At 51.2% G+C, this 20,367-nt stretch overlaps 1 protein-coding gene across 2 annotated transcripts; it reads right to left on the bottom strand.

Moving 5' to 3' along the window:
• Positions 1-3,426: 3,426 nt before the first annotated feature.
• On the bottom strand, positions 3,427-20,034 carry Otub2 (OTU deubiquitinase, ubiquitin aldehyde binding 2). Of its 2 annotated transcripts, none has more exons than XM_038336765.1 (6): positions 19,845-20,034; positions 8,269-8,364; positions 6,846-6,964; positions 5,223-5,307; positions 4,656-4,850; positions 3,427-3,941 (listed from the first exon to the last, which is right to left on the bottom strand). In XM_038336765.1, the coding sequence occupies exons 1-6, from the start codon at positions 19,845-19,847 to the stop codon at positions 3,735-3,737; spliced, it is 705 nt and encodes a 234-aa protein (XP_038192693.1). In that variant the 5' UTR covers positions 19,848-20,034; the 3' UTR covers positions 3,427-3,734. The 2 variants fall into 2 exon arrangements, with proteins under 2 accessions (XP_038192693.1, XP_038192692.1); XM_038336764.1 differs by lacking the exon at positions 19,845-20,034 and adding an exon at positions 15,048-15,317.
• Positions 20,035-20,367: the final 333 nt, after the last annotated feature.

The following is a 20,367-nucleotide window of genomic DNA, read 5'->3' on the forward strand; positions in this document are numbered from 1 at the left end:
GTTGCAGTGTATTTTATCATTAACTCTGAGATTCCCTTGGGCCAGCATAGCACTGTCCCTTCATAGGGGAAATGGTGTCACTGTATCACAAACTGCCAGGTCTTCAGCCTATGTCCCTGTCCTTTTCCACAGTAGTTTAATACCAGCTCCTTTTATGTGTCATACTACTGTCTGCTGTCTTATGTAAGCCACCCTGGAAGGTGGACAGGGAAGAGCTTGCTGTCCTTGGACTGCCCTCAGCTCATAAGGGTATCAGTCACTAATCTGTAGGGTCAAGAGAGACCACGGGATATGGCCCAAGCTCCTGGTCACGATTCCATGCACTGTCTTTGTCTTAGCCTTTTTGTAAAACAGACCCCTCAGTCTGAATTGTCATGTGTTGTTCCTGGTGTATTACTGTGTTCTCTGTGAGGAACTCAGTGCTCTGGGCTGCTTGCCTCACAGTACTGGCCATAGTTGAGCTGGCATTAGGGCCTAGTGTAAATACACTGTAGGAACAGTGACACCTGCTGCCCAGCCCCTGGTCAGTCTGGCTGACTTGGGGGAAGCACAGTACAGCCTGGACTTTGAGACAGATGTTCACAGGCGTGGTTCAGATGTTTGGCTTGAGGAGTCTGGATTTTAATACACAGGCATGCCTAAATAACCTAATATGTAAGAAGCACAGTTTCCTTTATATCGTAGCAAGGTTGAGAGGTAGCCATGGGGACTCCCTTTAGCCTTGAGCCTAAACTCAGATTCTGATGTCACTGTTGACTGATTGCCTGGCATTAAGATACCTTTTAACCCCCTGAACTAATAGAGATTGAGCCCAGGGCCTCATGTGCTGTGCAAGTACTGGGCTATCTGTATCCCTGAACCATATATATGCGATGTGATGGAGGATGGGGCTGCTCACCCATGGAGATAATTGGTTCTGGGGATCTAGCTCAGGTTAGGCTTGGATGGTGAGTGCTTGTATCCACTGAGCCTTCTGCTGACTACTTCTTAGTTTGGATCGTCTCATTGTCTAGGCAAGCCATCAACTGGGAACCTGCTTGCCTCAGCAGCCTCACAAGCAAGGATTATAGGACTGTACCAGTCATAGCTATTAGATACTTATTGATTTAAATTCTCATTTGGTAGTCTGAGGTCATGGTGTATCTTAATACCCTTATTTTTCTGTAGTTGAAAAAGTGAACCTTTAGTGGTTAAGATTTAGCCATTGCCACCCAACGACCAGGTGAGATGTTGGTAACCTGGGGCATCTTCCATCTGAGTGAGTTCTACTGTTCTGATGTTAGGGACACAGCAACATCTCCAGGTAGGTGCCCCTCCCGTAACCCCACTGTCTACTGACCTGACTGCGGGGACAAAGCAAACATCAAGAGATCGCCTAGGAGCTTCCACTTTCCAAATGATGCTGAGATGTCCGTGGAGTTGATAAGCAGGCTCAGGGCCCCGCACGCCCTTGATAAGATAGGGTCAGTGTTCCAAACCCATCTGTGTCCACTAGTGTGCTAAGGCTTTGGTCAAGTCTGTACACAGCTTCCCACACCCTTCCAGTGTGATCCACTCACGAGTGGCCTGTGGGAAGATGGTGGTGTTCATTACGTAACCAGTATCTAACATTAAGAAGCCAGATTGAAAGATAGAAACTGTTTTAATGCTATGAATGATGTTTTCATCTGAAGGAAGCTGAAGGGCTTGGCCTCAGGCACTCACTGAACCCCAAGCCCCGCTGTCCCAGGCTAGCTGTATACTTGACTCTTGTTGCCCTGCTATGGCTCATACTCACTTCTGAGGCATGCTTCTCTGCTTCCAGAGCTCAGCGGTCAAATGGCTTGGGCAAGGTCGCACAGTTGAGAATTGAACTTGGGCAGCTGAGCCTAGCACAGTTTCTCCTGTTGTGGGAAGACAGCCAGAGCAGGCACATTGCTCTGTTATTGCCCCTACTAGTTGTTGCCTCTGGGAAAGTGAGGAATGCACAAGCATTTGCAAAGATTTGCAAAGATGACCTCTTAAAGCGCCTGTGCTTCCAGTGTTTTGTCTAGAAAGAGGTGGCCGTAGGGGTGCAGGAGTCATTCAGAAAGTAGGTATGCTGGCATGACCCGTTCCTATAGCCTAGTTAGGAACTGCTGTGGGCAACCAGGTTTTAGCATGTTCCCAAGTCTCCCCATTGCCTGTTCCTAGACTCATCTGAACTCGCTGGAGCAGCCCAGGCAGGCATCCTGTGTTCATACCATTCATCCGGGAAGTGAAGAATAGTCTGGCTGAAGAAAGACACGGAAATGGGCCCCTGCTCTTCCGGAGTACTTGTCATAGACCCCAATGCTCATACCCAGATCAGGGCAGGACACTTAACAAATCAAAAGGCGAAGGCCAGATTTACACTCCTGTGTTAGTGACAAACTCACTTAGCTGGAGCCTTTGGATCTAAATGTTGGCCTTGGTTCCCACCCTGCCCAGACACCTGGGTCCTTTTGACTTACACCAAGCAAAAGACAGAGATCTGAGATTTATGTAAGACTCAGGATCCTTCTGGTCTTGTGTGCAGACTGTGGCAGACCCTCACCAGCAGCCTTAATCCCTGCAGAATGAAACATGGTTGGGGGATCGGGGCTTTGCACCCAAGGAAGGTACCAGTGGGTGGTTCCATGGCTGTCCTACAGAAGAAGGCATGGCTAGCTAGTGCCTCAGCCCAGCTGGAGGCTGACTTTCCCACAGTGTCCTCAGGGGCACTGCTGAAGGTCTTGAGGCAGCAAATGAGGAAAGGGGCTATTAAGGGGCACGTGCAGAGGAAGAGGCTGCTGCCAGCACCGGAAATGCCCCTGCTGCCAATGGCTTGTCTGTATTTTCCTGCCTTGCTGCCTCCAAAGCCGGGCCAGGGAAACTGAGGAGCCTTGTGCTGCCCATGTTTCCATGCCCACACCCTACCCAGCTGTCTTACCTAGACGCTTCTAGGATTCACTGGGGATGGTGGGCAGCTGCAGCTCCCTGGGCCCAGACATGAACACACTGACTCAGGTACAGGCCTTCATCTTTGTCAAGCCTTATCCAGGTGGCATTGAAGGTAGAACCCTGAAGGGCCTGTCCGCCAAAGTCAGGAGTTCTGGTCCTGAGGTAGAAGGGCCTCACAACCTGAGCTTCATGCTGAAGGCTAAAGTCCTCTTGTGGACTTTGGTATAAAAGTCTACTCTCTCTCTCTCTCTCTCTCTCTCTCTCTCTCTCTCTCTCTCTCTCTCTCGCTCGCTCTCATGGGAAAGCAAGCCATCATGAATGAACTACACATTCAGACAGTTGTCTACCATTAGCCACCCAACACAGGTTCATAGGTCCGGTACGTCACCTGAATGTGGCAGCCAACCTGAGCTTTTCTTCCCTACGAGTGCCACTGCCCCTGGTGAGAACTAACCATATATCCCCATTTTCACACAACATCACATCAACACTGCCAGGAACCTCTTCCCGATAAATAAATAGGTCCAACGAGGTTCTTACAGTAAACGGATACATAGACAGGGTTCCTGGCTTTCCGGTCCAGAGTTAGCAGGCATTACATCATCTAGCAAAATAAATACTAAAATTCCTATTAAAGTCATGACAGTCCATAGTGGGCACAGGTCTCAGTTCAGTGGCTTTACCCAAAAGGCTGTACGTTTTCTAGTTGTCTAAATCAATTAAAAAATTGCCAAGTCAGGAGGTTCCATTTAGAATGCAGTCCATTAGATGACAGGCTCCGGCATGGCCTAAAATTAGTGTTTCTCAGCTGCATACAGGATGTTGTAGTGGGATGTTTTATAGAGCAGATAAACGGAAGGTATGGCAGCCTCGGGGAACACGTGGTGGTTCAGAGCGGTGTCCATCTCGTCCACGTACTCCACCTGCAGAGCGATGTTCAGCGCCTGCGACAGAGCTGTGATCTGGACGTGGTCACACTCCATGGCCATGGGCTCCACCTCCTGCGTGGCCAAAATCAGACAGTTAGGGAGACCAGGGGAGGAGAGTGAGTGCAGCTCTGGCGTTCAGAATCGTGGCTGCCTGTGCTGCAGGGCGGGGAGGGTGCTCTTCTCAAGCACATGAGGGGATTGTGCAAAAGTGGAGGAATCTTCCAGGCTAGCATCAAAACTTAGAACTAAAAGGACCTTGCCACCAAAGGCTTCTAAACAAGGGTTTGCAGAGGCTAGAACCTGTGGGTGAGCCCTGATGCTGCAGAAACAATAAGAGAGGCAGAGAGGGTGTCAGGCACCCCAAAGAGGGCAGCTGCTCTTGTGCCTACTGGTAGTCGCCATCCAACTTAGAGCCCAGTACCTCCTAATTAGAAAAAAATTCCAGAGGGCCTTATGAAAATTGTCCACTGTTTTCATGCGGGCCATATAAATACATCTTCAGATAAATGCATCTAAATGAAAGCCCATCTTCGGGCTAATGTGGCAGGAGCTGCAACTGCAGTTTATCAGTAGAGCTGTCCCAAGTCCTGAGATTCCCTGGGACTGCAAGCAGCTTGCTCAAGTGGCTCAGGCCACTTACAACGAGGTCTCCATGTACTAGCTTTACTAGTTGGCATTGCAAGGATGTTCCTCTGGGCAGAAACAGTGGTCCCAGGATGTGTAAGAGACAGACAGACAAAGCCCAAGCTGGGGGTCACATCCCCGAGGAGGATGCTAGGGACCTACGTGAGTGCAGAAATCTTTGATGTCCATCTCCTCGTCTATGAAATGTCGGAAGAAGTCAGCTCGGTTCCTGATGAAGGCTGATGTGAGCAGGCGCAAGAACTGCACGATCTGATCCGAGGAGCTCTGGTCGTTGAACACCTTCAGCAGGCTGGACACTGAGCTGTCCTTCTCTACCAGCTCGACCACACTGTAAAACTTCACGCTGCCACCATCAGAATAGACCCTAGCAGGCACCTGCCCCCCACACCTTATGGGACACCCTCAGAGCTCATTTTGGGATTGCAAAAGCTGAAGCCCAGAGGCACATCTAGGGGTCTGTCATTAAGTCTCCTTCCACCATACATTCAGAATGGCAGGAGGCCGGCAGTCTTCCAAAGCGAGGTCCCCTGGACCCACATGTCACCACAAACAGTACATGACTGCCCTGCCCCCAACCCAGGTGGGAGGACTAAGGAAAAAACTGCACAGCTATGGGTGAGCTGAGGACCTCCAGCCTGACTGCTCCTGTTTACTCTGCCCATGTGGGAGGCCTTGGTCCCCAGCCAGTGTTGGCTCAGGTGAACTCACGGCATTAAAGGGGTTTCTGAACTTGTGTTCCTCAAAGCCAGCAGCCAGAAGGTCATTTGGAGTCTGTAGTACACGCTCTTTAAACCTAGAGGGGAGGAGACCTGAGGTTTACCTGATGGTCACGGGGAACACAGGGTGTTGCTGTGACAGACAACTGCCCAGTCCACACCAGCCTCACAGAAGTGCCATACGTTGTTTCTGAAGCGCTCCGCATGGCCATGCTGGCCCACTGCCTTCCCTGCTGAAGATGACTCCGGTTCTCAGATGAAGAAATTGAGGCAATCACAGCATACTCCCCAGATACGGCAATTCCCTTTCAAAGGCTCCCTATCCCTTTGGTCCCTGTGACGTCTCTTCATCCGTCCTGGTCCTGTCTAGCTCTTTCCCTTCTCTCCCCCTCCCTTAAGCTAATGAACTGTTCGAGAACTAGCACCCCGTACTAAGCCCCAAATGGTGTAAAGATACAAGGAAATAATTCTAAAAACCTAGAGCGGGGCTGGGGAGATGGCTCAGAGTTAAGAACACACTCTTGCAGACATCCTGGTTTGAGTCCCAGTACAAGTTCATAACTGTAACTCCAGTTCCAGGAGATCCAATATCCTCTTCTGACCTTTTCTGGCACCGAAGACACATGTGGGACACATATACACGTGCAGGCAAAACACGCATACGATAAAATGAATAAATCTAATTTTAAAAATAAAAGGACACTCAACGCTCAGTTTCCTATTTAGTTCTCACTGTGCTTCTAGGTGGCTGGGGAATGTTGCATAAGGGAGGTGAGAACTCCGTGGACCCTGGCATCCCTCAGACCTCTGCTCTGGCTACTCTGTGGGGTAGATGGAAACCAGTCCTAACACCAGCTTGTTCCCAATCAGGTCAGGCCTCCCCGCCCCTAACCCCAGCCCCATGGCTTCTGTTCCCACGCTGATGCACAGGGTCACAGGGCCCTTATGGGCACAGTGAGGAGTCTGTCCTAGCTACTGCTGTTACCCTCAGGAGCAGCCTGGGACTGGTCTGTACTCGCTATCGGGATATAGGACCAGCAAGACGGCTTGGTAAAAGTGGCTGCCCATCAGTGGAGTGAAGGAAAGAGAAGGCATGTGCCTTCACTGTCACACACAAGACAAGAATGTGACCAAGGCCAAGGGCCAAGCTTCCTCCTTTTTTCTCTTCTTCCTTCCTGGACAAGCTTCCTTTTTTTTTTTTTCTCTTCTTCCTTCTTGGACAAGCTTCCTTTTTTCTTTCTCTTCTTTCCTCCTTCCTCTTCCTCCTCCTCTTGTTGGTATTTGAAACAGGATCTTACTGTGTACCTCCACATGTTTTTCTTTCTTTTCCCCTCCCTCTCTCCCTTCCTTCCTCCTTCCCTTCCTTCCTTCCTTTCTGCAGTAAATATCAAGTGCCCACCCAGCATTGGTGAGCCATGCCTTCAGGCAGTGCTGAACGGATTACCAGACAAGTTACTGACACCTTCCTCAGCCTAGGGGCTGCCATCCACACCATCACAGTGGGAAGCTAGGTTTCCAGGCATGCCACACCTCTACCAGGCTTTTCTCAGAACCCCTGCTACAGCCTGGTGAGATGCAGCACAGAGAGGCGGAGGAGTGCTCAGGTTCCACTCACTTGAGGATCTCTCTGCTCTTGCCCAGCAAAGACTCCAGGTAGGAATAGCCCAAGGCCCTGTAGAAGCAGTTCCCATCTCCTTTGGTCTTTCGGATTGAGGTAAATCTTTTGCTGAGTTCCTAAGGGGAGAAGAGGGCACATGAACCTCAGCAGCAGCAATGACATTGGCATGGGTCAGCCACTGGCCTGGCCCTCGCTTCCTCCCTTCAGGGCCCCCCACCCTCATCCATCCCACAGATTCACAAATACGCTGACTAGGATGTGAGACCCCAAGGATGTCAGTCAGCTCCTGGCACTAGGCAGCCTTCATCAGGGAAGGAGACACAGAGTTAGATGGTAGGGACAGAGGATGAGGACAAGAGCTGGGTGCCCTGGGTTAGAGACATCCATGCCAGACTTCCAATAGTCAGGAAGGGTTGCCTAGAGGAAGCTGGCATCTGAATGTGGTGTGTGGCAGGGGGGCTGGAGAACACTACACGGCCTCAGCAGTCCTGTAAATGTCTCTCAGCCATGTCAGGAGTGGCATGCCACCCATTCCTTTGGCCTACTCCCAGCATCTCTCTGAAATGGTCTAGAGCCCCCTCTCTGTCTTGTGGGACAGTAGTTGGGGTTTTGCAGCTGCTACCTAGTTTAAAGGGTCTGGGAAGCCCCAGCAACAAGAAGGCATAGGGCTTATCTGAATCGTGTGAAGCAGGCTGATCAGGGACAGTGTCCCTCTTCTCAGCCCCCAAGAGGCTAAGGGAACACAGAGCAGACTGTCCTCAACCCTGAGTCCTGCTGGAAGTGCTTTCTGTGATCATATGCAGACCTCAGGACACCAGTGTCACCCTGAGCTGCTGAATGCTTCAAGGAGTCTCTCCAAGTAAGAGAATCCCCCAGCACCGTGCTGCACTGTGCTGTATCTGCAAGGTCCGTAGGAGGAGTCCGGAAGACTGCATAGCAATGCCGTCAAAGACGGAGCCCATCTGCCATGTGCACCATGGAGTGGGGGCCTCGCTCTCCATCCTCTCTGGCTCTGGGAGTGACCCTACAGCCTCCCAGTGATGTCACTGTCCTGAGAGGTCCCCTAGTAGAGCGGTGATGAGATCAGCCCTGCTGGGCAGTTCATGAGCTATGTGGCCACACCTCAGTCTTCTTAGTTGTCAGGTGGGGATAACAAATACTTGCCACACAGAATCATAAAAAAGTCTCAGGCAAGTAAATCCAGCACTTAGAGCAAGCGCTTAGCTTTAAAATGTATGATTTTCCCACAAGGAAAGGACCTCTCTCTGAGGTAAATACCCAATGTCAGAATGGTCTAAGAGCGTCTCAGGTTGCCCAGGAACTTGGCCCGAACTCCATGCCTTCCAAAAGCTGACCCTTCTTTACTGGCAACCTCCACCCCCTTTGTTTAGGCTCTTGGTCTCTCCACCCTCTGCCTCACCTGGATTTTCCTCTGGTAAATCCTGTTTTCAGGATGATCCCGAAGAATGGATAGAATGTCACATTTCTCTGATATTAGGTTGAAAGATGTTTCACTCTGAAAGAGAAAGAAGAACCATTTCTAAGCTGGCTTCAAAAACACCCGAGGGGCTCTTGGAACTGATAATGACCAGTTACACAATCCAGAACATGCTTCCTCCCCTTGGAAGGAATGTGTGAACATGTGACCAGCATCCTAGGGACCTGCCTAGATTGTCCTGGTCCCAGGGCAAAAGCAATCAGGACTGGCACCATCATGAAGTATCCTGATTATAAAGACTGACTTCATAATTTGCTAACAGATTCATTTCATAACATTTAATACCTCATAGTTAATAAACCTTTATGCTGGAGCATGTTTCTACCTCATTCATTCATTCATTCACTTATTCATTCTTTCTTTTACTCCCATTTCCTTCCCCCAGTTCCTAAACATGCATCCTGTGTCAGCTTGGTGTCACACGCTGCCAATAAAGGGCTATTCCCATCCCTACACAAAAGCCAGTAATACCACGGGGTGAAACTTAGCTTGAGGTGACCCCATGTGGCAGTGCAGGGTGTGTGCTAGGGAATGGCTAATGACCCGGGTTCACACAAGGTCTGGGACAAGTGGGACATCTTCCCATACCGCCTACTGGTGATGCTCAGCTCGGAGCCAAGGCCAGAACCAAACCTGAGCATGTACCCGTGTGGAGCCAGGGTCTCTAAGCAAGGACTCAGCAAGCAGGGTGGAGACAGGGCAGAGGATGCCATGGATCTAGGGGCGGCAGTCTCCTCCCCACCTGTGCTTTGTCACTAGCCTGGGGTGACAGTGCTCAGGGGTTGGGGCTCAGCCTACTGGCTCTACGCTCTGGCCACCAGCCACCCAGGGATGGTATTCTCAACAAAGTGGAATCAAAGGTTCTTGGGCCGGGGAGATGGCTCAGACTGCTGACCGCTGGAGACTGAATCCAGGAGCCCACATGGCAGAAGGATAGCACCAATGTTCACAAGTTGTCCTCGGACTTCTGCCAATGGTGTACACTCACACCAATGCATGTACACTCGTGTGTGTGTGCGCGCACACACATTAGAATTGTTCTTTAAAGTATTGTTTGACCCACATAAAGAGTTTTCAGCTTAAAATAAGGGTTCTATGGCTGAGGATGTGTCTCGGTAGATAAAACACTGCCCTTGTAAGTACGAGGACCAGAGTGCAGATCCCCAGAATACACATACAAGCTGAATGAACAACTGGCCTGTAATCCTGGCTCTCAGGAGGTTGGTACAAGGGGATCCTTGGGACAAGCTGACTAGCTAGATGACCCAAATCTGCATTCTAGGCCCATAAAAAAAAGTCTGCTGGGGCTTCTGGGAAAGGTCTGGTTTGGGATAAAAAGAGCAGAGATGCTAAGCAGTCATCCTGTAGACCAGAGGTTGAAAGCCAACATAAGGAGGATGGTTTGAGGATCTGCTGCTACCCTCAGCCCTAAAATGTGGGAAATGGTGACAGGTGCCATTCCTGGGCACTTACTATGTGCCAAGCACTGGAACAGAAGCTCGTATATCCCCATTATCTCAATTATCACAGCACTCTTGTGAGGTGGCCATTATTATACCCATGACACTGTCAAGGTCAGGTGGTTTGAGCAAGGACGTGATTAATTCAGGTCCATGTGAAGTTCAAACACACCAAAGTGTTAGGCTGGCACAGACTCCAGAGCTCAAAGGACTCATCTGCCAGACCACAAAGAAATGTCCTGTCCAGGGCAGTGTTGGGTCATCTTACCCAGAGGCTGGGTCCAACCTTTCACTTCTGCAGGCCCCAGAGACACTGTCCTCCCGAAGTTGCTGATGGGAGTTCAGCGTCTCCAAGAGCCTTGCCAGTCTGTGATGCTCACAGCAGGGTGGCGAGGAACAGTTCCTAAGTGACACTAGGCACAGCCATTGAAAGGTAACAGCAGGCTGAGGGTGTGGCTCAGCAGTGGAGCACTTGCCTGGCACAGATGCAAGCAAGGTCCTGCGTTCATCCCTAGCTCTGCAAAACAAAACGTTAAACGAGAAAGCAAACCCTACCACCACAGGGGTGAGTCAGCCTCTCCTCCGCCTCCTTCGAGCCGTCTACCTGTGCCCAAAGATGCCAGCTTCTGCCTCATGTTCCTCCTTTCCAGTCCCTGGTCTCCCTTTCAAAGACCTAGAGACGTCTGGCTTGCAGCTTCCAAGAGCTCCATTTCATTCACAAGTTTTCAGAACCTTAGGTGGAGCTGACTTTGTTGACTTCGTCGGAATATAACCATAACTTAGACACACATAGTTCTCAGTCATGTTCTAAATCACGGAAGAACGGCATCATTCGTGTAACACACAATTGCCGGTGTGCAGTTAATTCCGCTCACCCTGTGCTGAAGAGGCAAATCTCCATGGGGAGGTGTATCGGTCTGAATGGCCCTCTTCACACCTTGTATACATGGCAAGGTGACCCACAGGCGGCTGGCAAGTGGCCACATGCTCCACTCAACCAAACTCCTTCTTGCTCCATTGCCAACTCATTCCTATCCTGCTACTTGCTCCATGACTGTTTATAAAAGTAGTTTTACAGATGGCTGACTTAAAATGGTGCATGGGGCTTTCTGGACGACCGGCTACAGAGCAGAGTGCCCAGCTGTATTTAATGAACTTGCACTCAATTCTGGCCCCAGACAAAAATCAGAAAGGAATAAATGCAACAAGGAGTCTAGGGACCACACAGAAGGATGCCCAGTCGGCCATGTTTACTTGGCAGTTTCTGAGAAGGCCTCCGTGGAGGAGAAGAAAAGGGACTCCGTTCATCCTCCCGAAGAGGAATCCTGAGGGAGAGAGGCACCACACCAGGGAAAGCTTCCCAGGGCCTGGATTTGCCTGGCGTATTAGGTAAACTCACCTCATGCCAGCTCTTTGCAGCAGTCGCACTAATAACAAGACACCAAGTAGGGGAACCAGTTGTGCGCGGTTGAGCTGTGCCCTTGTCAGCCTCAGCCTCAGTGGGAGATTTTTTTTTTCCAAGTTTATCTCATGTGTCCCTAATCTCTGTTGCGTCCCCCAACCCCATCCCTCACTCATTCCCCAACCCTCTAAGGTCTACTTGCTGTGTATGTGAAATGTATGTGTCTTCAAAGAGTATGACGGCAAAATATACATGAGACATACCATGTTAGCCATTTTTATATACATACTTCTATAGCCTTAAGTATTCCCCATCCCCCCATCATGCCTCTACTTTCTGTCTTTATGAATCAGACTACAGATGAGATATATTTCTATTTTCTAAAAATAGATTTAAAATATATATTTACACATATACTACAGATATTATTTTTTTTAACTTTACTCAATACTATTTCAAAACTAGCCATGGCTGGGTATGGTGGCACTTGCCTGTAATCCTAGTATCCAGGAGGCTGAGGCAGGGGGGATGGTGAAATTAAGCCTAGCAGAGGGTACACTGTGAGACTGTCTCAGGGGAAGGAGGGAGAGAAGAGAGGGATGGAAGGAAGGAAAAAGGAAGATGGGCCTTGGGTTGGTTTCTAGTACTCCCAAGTGTATACATGGGCACCCTAGTGACAAGCAGGTTTCCACCACGGCACTTCAAGTCCCTAAAACACCTTCAGAATGACCCAAGTCTCCACCCAAACCCACCAGCATTCCTGGGTATGCCAAGCCTCAGCTCTGTGAAAATTTTAAGGGCAGTATCATTTGACTAGTCCAGGAATCTGGAGCAATGATTGGATTTTGACCTTGGCTGACAGTAACTGGTGTTTGCTTTTAAACAAATTGAAGAATCCCAGGTTGTTATGGAGAAAAGGGAAACAGACAGGACACACCCGACTGTCCGGTCAGACCTAACCAGGCTACAGGAAAGACACTGACTCTTTAATTGCTGGTTTGCAAATAGATTAAATTAATTAAGCTGGGCAGGCAGCGCCCACGCTTGCCAACAGTTTCAGCAGGAGAGGTGAGGCACGTCGTCTCACTGACCGGCTCCGCCATCAGGCCTCAGCTCGCTCTTCTGCCTACAGATGCCATCTGCCCCCAGCCATCCTGTCAGCGCATCTGAGCATGCCCACATCCCAGGCCCAGCAGCACCCACCCAGCCTAGCAGGCAGCTGTCCTCCTCTGGACATCTTTAAGAACTGACTCACCAACCAGGCCCCCCAAGTCATCACTTAACACAGTCTGACCTCAGAACACCCAGAAGAGCAGGAAACTCCAGCCTCACCTGCCAGCAGCAGGTAGTCTTTGCCAGAAGTCACCCGGGCTTGCACCCTAGGCCCTACCTGCTGGCTTGGATCCCTCACAGCACTGGAAGGAATGTGCCTTTAAATGCCTGCTTGGGGGCTGGGAAGGGGACTCAGTAGGTAACAAATGAACTTACGGCTTCAGTATAAGTTCTGTGGCCCAGCGCCCATGTAAAAAGTCACGCACCCATGACCTCAGTAATGGAAAGGGTATTCAGATCTCTGGAGTTTGCTGACTGGCCAATAAGTCAGTGAGCTCCAGGTTCAGTGAAGAGACCATGTCTCAAAAACTAGAGGGGCTGGGGAGAGGGCTCAGTGATCAAAGCGCTTGATACACGAGGCTGAGGGGTGGAGTTCCAATCGCCAGAGTCCACTTCAAATCTGGGCAGCGTGGGCAGCGTGGCAGCTACCTATAATCTCAGCACACAGGAAGCAGAGACGGAGTCCCTGGAGCAAGCTGGCTTGTTAGAACCTGGGATCGAAAAACTCCAGGGTCAGCAAGAGACCTCCCCTAAATGAACAGTGACTGAGGAAACCACCAGTGTTAACTTCCATCATTCGCAGGCATGAACACACACATGCATGCCGATCCATGTACACATGTGCCCGTATACTTGGGAAGCAGGTACTACCTACACATACACATGTTAAAAAAAAAAAAGTAAAAAGAAAGCATTATAGGAGGGCATCTGATGTCAATCTCTGGCCTCCACACACATGAACACAGGTTGGTTCAATCTGCCATCATGAACACATACATAGGCATACATCACACACATATACCCCAAAAAGTCTCTCACTCTCTCTCTATAGATGAACACACACATCCATATATACGCACCCACATATATATACACACACATAAATATACACATACATACACATACACACATATATACACACATGTGCATACACACACATATACACACACATGTGCATACACACACACATACATTTTACACCTGTAGAGTGTCCAAAAGCCCATTATTGATGGGGAGAGTTAAGCCAACCGTCACTGAAGCCCCGGCAGAGGGAGACCTGTCTCCCCGAAGGACTCATTCCCGCTCCAGCATCTAAGGACAACCATGGTGTCACAGAACATGATCGCTTTACTTTCTTTGCAGGTGGCAATGAGCAGCCTCGCCTCCTCCGTCTAAAGTTGAGCTGTGAACAGGCCGTGCTTTCCGGGGGCTTCTGGATCCTAAAGGCTGTCTGGAGTGGGGTGAGGGTCCGTGGGCGGGGGCGCTATCTGAGTCTGATTCTTGGGATCCCTGTGGTGGAAGGAGAGAACTGGCTCTCTGACCTCCTCCTCACGTTCTGTGGCATGCCTGTACCCCCGACACACCCTAATAAATACACGTGAACGACTGTCTGGCTTCCATGATGAATGACGGACGCCTCTCTCACCTTTCTTCCCATGGTCCCCTTACTGAGGCCTGCACCCCCTCCCTTGTCAGGACGCTGCTGGTGACCTCACTGTACCTCATTTGACAACTAAGGGCGAAGTCTCACTTCAGCCCCTTGAGTCACACCTGGGAGCCTCTCTTGCCATGGGAATACATAAATAGGTGCTAGGGAACAGGATACGCTAATCTTTGGTGACAGTTTCTCGGCTTTACTACATGGCCCTTCTCTGTGGGGCCCCAACCCCTTATCTCAGTTGCTGGCCATTTTCGGGGCTCCTGAAGCTAGGCCCTGCCTCCCTCGGATAACACGAACTTATGTAACATCTTTCGGCAGCCACCCACCTGATCTCCGCTCCTGCCTCACCTCTCCCTAGGACCTAGCCTCAAACAGCTGGCAACCGGCCAGACATCTAAGCCGCTCTTCTAATTCATTCACTGCGTAATTACTCCATAGCCGCATCTGTCCCCCTGGGCTTCTCTAGCCCCTAGGATACTCCATCAATCAGAGATAGTCTACCCAAATCCAGGAGCCCTCATCCACTGTCTCACCCTGCTCCACCGGTTCCTGAGTCTGGCCTGAGAGCTTATGTCCCACAAGGAGGATGCAATACACTCTACCCGGTGGCCTCCACACTTCCACTCCTAATTGGCCCCACCTTCTCCATGAGCAGCCAGCACAGGTTGCTTAACAGGCAGGGCCTTTCCTCAATGTTCTCTGCTAGGCTTAGCTGCTCGTTCCCTCCACGCTGCTGAAGCTCAACTGCTGATGTCATTGTATCTATGACATCCATGTTCTGCCTTCACGGATTGGACTAACACCATGAACATGGATTGTATCCAGTGTTGACTCAGTTTCTCCAGCCCGCTTCTGCCAAGCGCTGCCTTCCCTCATGGTAAGAAAGCAAGAATCTCCTGGCCTGAGGCTGGTATCTCATCTTAGGATGTCCCAGCCTCTCAAACTCTGAGCCCGATAAGAATGTTTGGTATAAATCACCCAGAGATAACCCATTACAGCAACACAACCAGGCTAACACATAGGCTAGGAGCCAGGAGCCAGGAGCAGCAGCTGCCGAAACAAATACCTGAAGACATGAAGGCTTCGGGACTGGGGAGTATATACGGCCGGGACACTTCCCAGGAGAATGCTGGAGAAGCCGTCGCAGCTGGGAACAGACCGTGGAGGGCGATTCTGGTGTGGGGAAGACAAGGCAGAGAGCAGAAGGGACAGCGAGAGCCTTCGAAGACTTTGTGTGAGAACGCTGGCAGCAACTGGCACAGAAAAGACCGTGAGGATGTAGCCTCGGGTGGAGGTGAGGAATGAAGTCCTGGAGGCTGCTGGAAGGAGGGGCCATGTCCTCAAGTGGGAAAGAACTTGGCTGCGGGGTGTCCTTGCCCCAAGGCTGGATGGGAAAACAGAACTTAGGAACGATGAACTAGGAAGGACGTGGGGTGGCAGAACCTAAGGCGGCATCACTGGGACTGTGGTGTGGCTTCTCGTAACTTCGTCTTCTGACATGTTAGAGGAGAGAGATGATGTAAAGATGGAATGTATAACAAAGTCTTGAAAAACTCACAGCCCGACTGTAAAAGAATGACATGCCATCTGCATACCAAGGGTGTGACCCAGTGGCTGGCCACCCGCCAAAGAGATTAGAAATTAGGACAAGAAGGGAGCTAGGTGTCACTCAAGGAGATGAGGTAGAAGACACCCCCAAACATAGCAGAGATCTTGGGGGCTGGCTATGACTAGAGGGCAAATTTCCAGGAAAGGTCTTCAGTGCCCCACATTTCAGGACAGCACAACCCCTGTGTGACCAGCTGTGGCCGGGCACCAGGAGGGCTGCCACCCCAGTGACCAAAGCTGTGGCCTTGGTAGACTCCACGTGGGTTGGCCCCGAGGCATGCAGAATGCCAGAGTTTGAGGTGTGGTGCACAGTGTGGGAGCCTAGAGCAACCAAGCCGAGTCCCCACTAGGGTGATGCCCGCAACAGAGAAAGCCATGCGTATAGAGTATTGTTATGGTAAGCTGACCCAGAGAATCCCAGGGACAGCAGATCCAACAGCCACCCGAGTGGCATGGAGGTAGTACAGATGAGTCAAGATTATTCTGGAATCAGAGGCCCTAACTCGGTTTGTGGTTGCTAGACTCACATATGATGACTTACTTCTTATTTCTGGCTGACTTCCCACTCTGGGGATGGAAATATCTATCTCAGGCCTGCCTGCCATGGCATTTGGGTAACAGGCCCTCAATGCTGGCAGGGTCTATCAAGACACTGGCCTGAGTCTTGTCTCTGCTTGGCCCACCTGTCACAGCCCTGGCATCTGGACATTTGGGTTGGGCTGTAATACGGTGAGACTCTGGGAACTACGGGGATAGAGCAAATGCATCCTATAGGTGAGAAGACCACGAGATGGGGCGGGGCATGGTTAGAAAGCAAAGGTTTGAGTGTCCCCTCTAAACCAAGTTGTAACTTAACTTAACTGCCAATGAGACAGTTTTTCAGAAGTCACTATGTCTAGGGACTCCCCTGTCATGAAAGGATTAATGCAGCCATCACAGGGAGTTTTCTCTAGTCCACTCTGACCTCCTACCATGTTATGACGCAGCAGGAAGACACGTGGGCCCTCATCAGGGGCCAGCGCCTTGATGATGGCCTAACCAGACACATGCAGGAGGAGAAGCCAATAAATGTCTGGTCCTAATAAATCACCCAGCCTTGGACAGTGTCGGGGCAGTGTGAAACCTTTTCAAGCCCTCTACTGGCTTGCTTGCTCAATCTCTGACAACCTCCCATCTGGGGCTCCGGCCACAGTGGCTGCCTTGTCCCTCAAACAGGACACACACTTCTACCTCAGTGTCTCTGGACCTCTGTTCTTCTGCCTCTTTCCATGACTTGGGAGATGCCACCTCAGAAGAGAAGCCTCCCCCACCGTCCTATTGCTTTATCTTACTAGTTCAGGCCGTGACCTGACAGGTGGGTCCACTGGCTGACCCGGACCGTCTCCCTCCACCCAAATGCCAATTCATCTGTCACTGCTGGATCTCCACTTCCTGGAATGTTAGGATGTATTCTAAAACCATATCCCAAGTGCCACGAGCTGGACTGCTGAAGCCCTAGCTCCAGACCTCAGAATGCAACTTTACTTTAGAACATGGTCATCACGTAACATAATTAGTTAAGATGAGGTCATAGTGGAGCAGGGTGGGTCACCAGTCCTATGACTGATTTCCTTATTATAAGAGGAGCATAAACACGCGCAAGGGAGAGCCATCTGCAGATGAGTTCCAATGTCACAAGTCAAGCTACCACTGGAAGCTTGGGGAAGCCAGGGATAGAGCCTCCCCCAAACACCTTCCTAGGTAGTGTGCCCTTTCTGCACCTTCAGCCTCCGGACTCACCAGAAAACAAGTCCCTATAGCTCTCTCTGTCTGAAGAACTTGGCTGCAGCAGCCCTGGTGAGCACGCTGAATGAGCAAGCCTGCCTCTCACTCCAGCTGGCCACCCACGACCCAGCATCAGAGAGAGCCAGAAACCATTTCATATTCATCAAAAATGGTACAGTTCCCACATGTGCAGACAACCAAAACTCCACAGCCCAGCGTGCAAAGCTCTGCACAGAACACTCCTCACCCGGCCAGTTTCCCAGACTCACTACCCTGGGCTCCTGCGACCTCCCTGCGTCTAAATCGGATGCTCACTCGTCCCAGAATGCCTACTTTGGACCACATCCCAAGGCCTGTAAGCCAATCACCCTGTTATCTGGAATGTACTCTTTCCCCAATCCTTCCTGAACACTCCCAGACAGCCTCCAGCACCTGGCTTTCCTCACCAGTAGAATGTGCCACGCTCCCAAGGTCTCTGTGGATTTTCAGGCCATGCTAGTAAGTCATTGGCTGTGACCTGGCCCGCAGGCATGAACGCCAGGAGAAGGCAGGTATCCTGTGTTTCTTTCACTGCCTCAACGTAGGCTGAGGATGCCAGTGTGACTTATTTAATGCATGATAGAAGAAAATGTACAGGAACTTGTGGTTCCTTCCGATACTTATGCTCAACACTCACTGTTACCCGCCAAGAGCAAAAGCACTTGTAGTGAGGGTGAGCCCCTTGATATTTGCAGCCCTGACTATTGAGGACTTCATGTCATCTGCCCAGGACCTACGTTCAAGCTCAGCCCAAGGCAGCCTCTTCTATCCACCATGCATACCAGGCAGCCTCAACCAACATTGAACAACATTAAAATAAATCAGTCATGGACCCCAGTATGTAGCAAGGTGTCTGACAATACACAATAGATGTATACTAACAAATGCCATGTAAACAGTCACTAGTTCTGCCCCCCACCGTGATGCCCAGACAAATGTCCTATTTGTGGGTCTTAACTATTACCTCTTTCTCCAAGGCACCTAGACTCTCCAGAGGGGAGTTGCGTTGGGTCCCAGCTGCTGGTGTCCTGGGTTAAGGGCAGAGCCAGTTACACAGTAAGGAACTGAAGCTGAGGTCCCAGAACCTACTGCCGTTGTTGTACTGTCCACTGCCACTAGTGGTGGCCAGAAGCCACGCCGCCCCCAGCTTCTGCGTGGCTAAAACTGCCATTTCCATAGCTCTATTCCCTGGCAGATGGTGCAGAAACACCCAGGGCACTTTCCAGGAGCAGCAGAGCCAGTGAATGCTTGGGTACCAAGAACAAGCAGAAAACTAGTGCTTCTAGTCCCTCCCCTCATTTTCAGGCACACCTGAGGAGGAGGATGGCTTGTAAGATGCCCTGGCTGCCCATCGACACTCAAGACTCTCCCTGCAACATCCCAAAGTAGTGACCCAAATGTGGGATGACGGGGAAAGCGTGCGCGCGCGCGCACACACACACACACACACACACACACACACACACAACCGAAACAGGGTCCTCATAGCAGTGACTGGAGCAGTCCAGACTGCAAGTGAGAGACTGGGACGTAGTTCAGAAGTGAAGCCTTATCTAACATGCATGAAGCCCTGGATTCAAAACCCAGCATCACCAAACCAAACAAAAAGAACAGGTGAGACCCTGGAGCCCAGAGCAGTGCGATCCCAAGCTGACCAGTAGCACTAATATAATGGTCAGGCTCTCTAGAGCCCTTTGCTGGAAGTTGAAATGGGCAGCCACCATAGGCTATAGGAGGCCTGACCCCATGGCAACCAAGAGTGTGGGCTGATGCAACACAGAACACTGGACCAGAGGCTTGGGTTTGAGTCCTAACTGTGGCACTCGCACAATCCCTACCAATTTTCTCTCTGTCTGTCCTCAGTTTCCCACCTGCCCATGTCCTTGGTTTACCAGGTTTGACCAGCCCAGAGTCTTCTGGGCCTGTTCTGCTCAGATGGTAGGTTCTTCTAGATGACTTTGCCTGGACCCCTAACTCATTCCTTACACCCGGGGACCGCCCATTCATGTGGTTCTGACTCCACAGACCTGTTGCCATTAGGAGACTGAGCTTACGTCCAAGTGGCCCTAAAGCTTGCCCCGGTGGCCAGATCGCTTGTCCCGTAGGGCAGAGTCGGTCCGTAGTGGCTAAGTCCGCGATGGGAGGGCGGCAAGCACTCCATAGGAGTGCTACTTAACAAAGAGTGGGGACCGCAACCCTGAAGGCGCTCCATCCAGCCCCGGCCAGGCACATGCCTCGGGACTTTGAGGAGGCTCCTGGAGTCCACCTGGAGTGGACACGAGGAAGCAGGGCTCGGTCCTGGCTGGACCTCCCAGCTGCAGGTTCCCAATCGGACAGCGCGGCACACCCGGGGCTCAGCATCCCGAGGATGGAAAGGGCTGAGCCTCGCGCCCGACCGCGCGCACGCACTTGAGCCCCGGCGGCACCCCCTCCCCGTCCCGCGACCACTGACCATAGTGTCCGGAGCCGTAGGGCCACGTCCCGCCCCAGCAAGGAGCGAGCGGGTGCCACGGGAGGCGCTGGGCGGCTCCGCCGTTGGGTCGGGCGGCGCGGGCCTCGCGGGTGTGGAGCGAGCGCAGAAGACACCCGACCGCCCCTTAGACCGGAGCGCAGACCTCCACTGTGTCCCAGCAAGACGTACTCCGCGCGATTGACGTCGGCAGCACGCAATCAGAAGCCGGGACGCAGGACGTCACAGAAAGTGGGTGGGACTCCACGCGCCTTCAGCCTATGTTTTGGGGCCCTTTTGACAGGAGGCCGCCCCTTTTTAAAGACACCAGTGCTTTTAACTGGCAAAGGAGTTAGCCCAATCAGAAAAGCCGGTCCTGGTTTGTAAAGACGCAAGGACTTTTAACTAAAACTGAAAATAGAAGTCTCAATGGCCCTCATTAATTAAACAAAGAGTTCACATAAGTATAGTTCTCTCAAGATCAGAGGACTGGCGCTTAGGAAGCTCGTGTCTGGTGACATTAAGT

The sequence above is a fragment of the Arvicola amphibius genome, chromosome 7, assembly GCF_903992535.2.
Source record: "Arvicola amphibius chromosome 7, mArvAmp1.2, whole genome shotgun sequence".
Classification (NCBI taxonomy): domain Eukaryota; kingdom Metazoa; phylum Chordata; class Mammalia; order Rodentia; family Cricetidae; genus Arvicola; species Arvicola amphibius.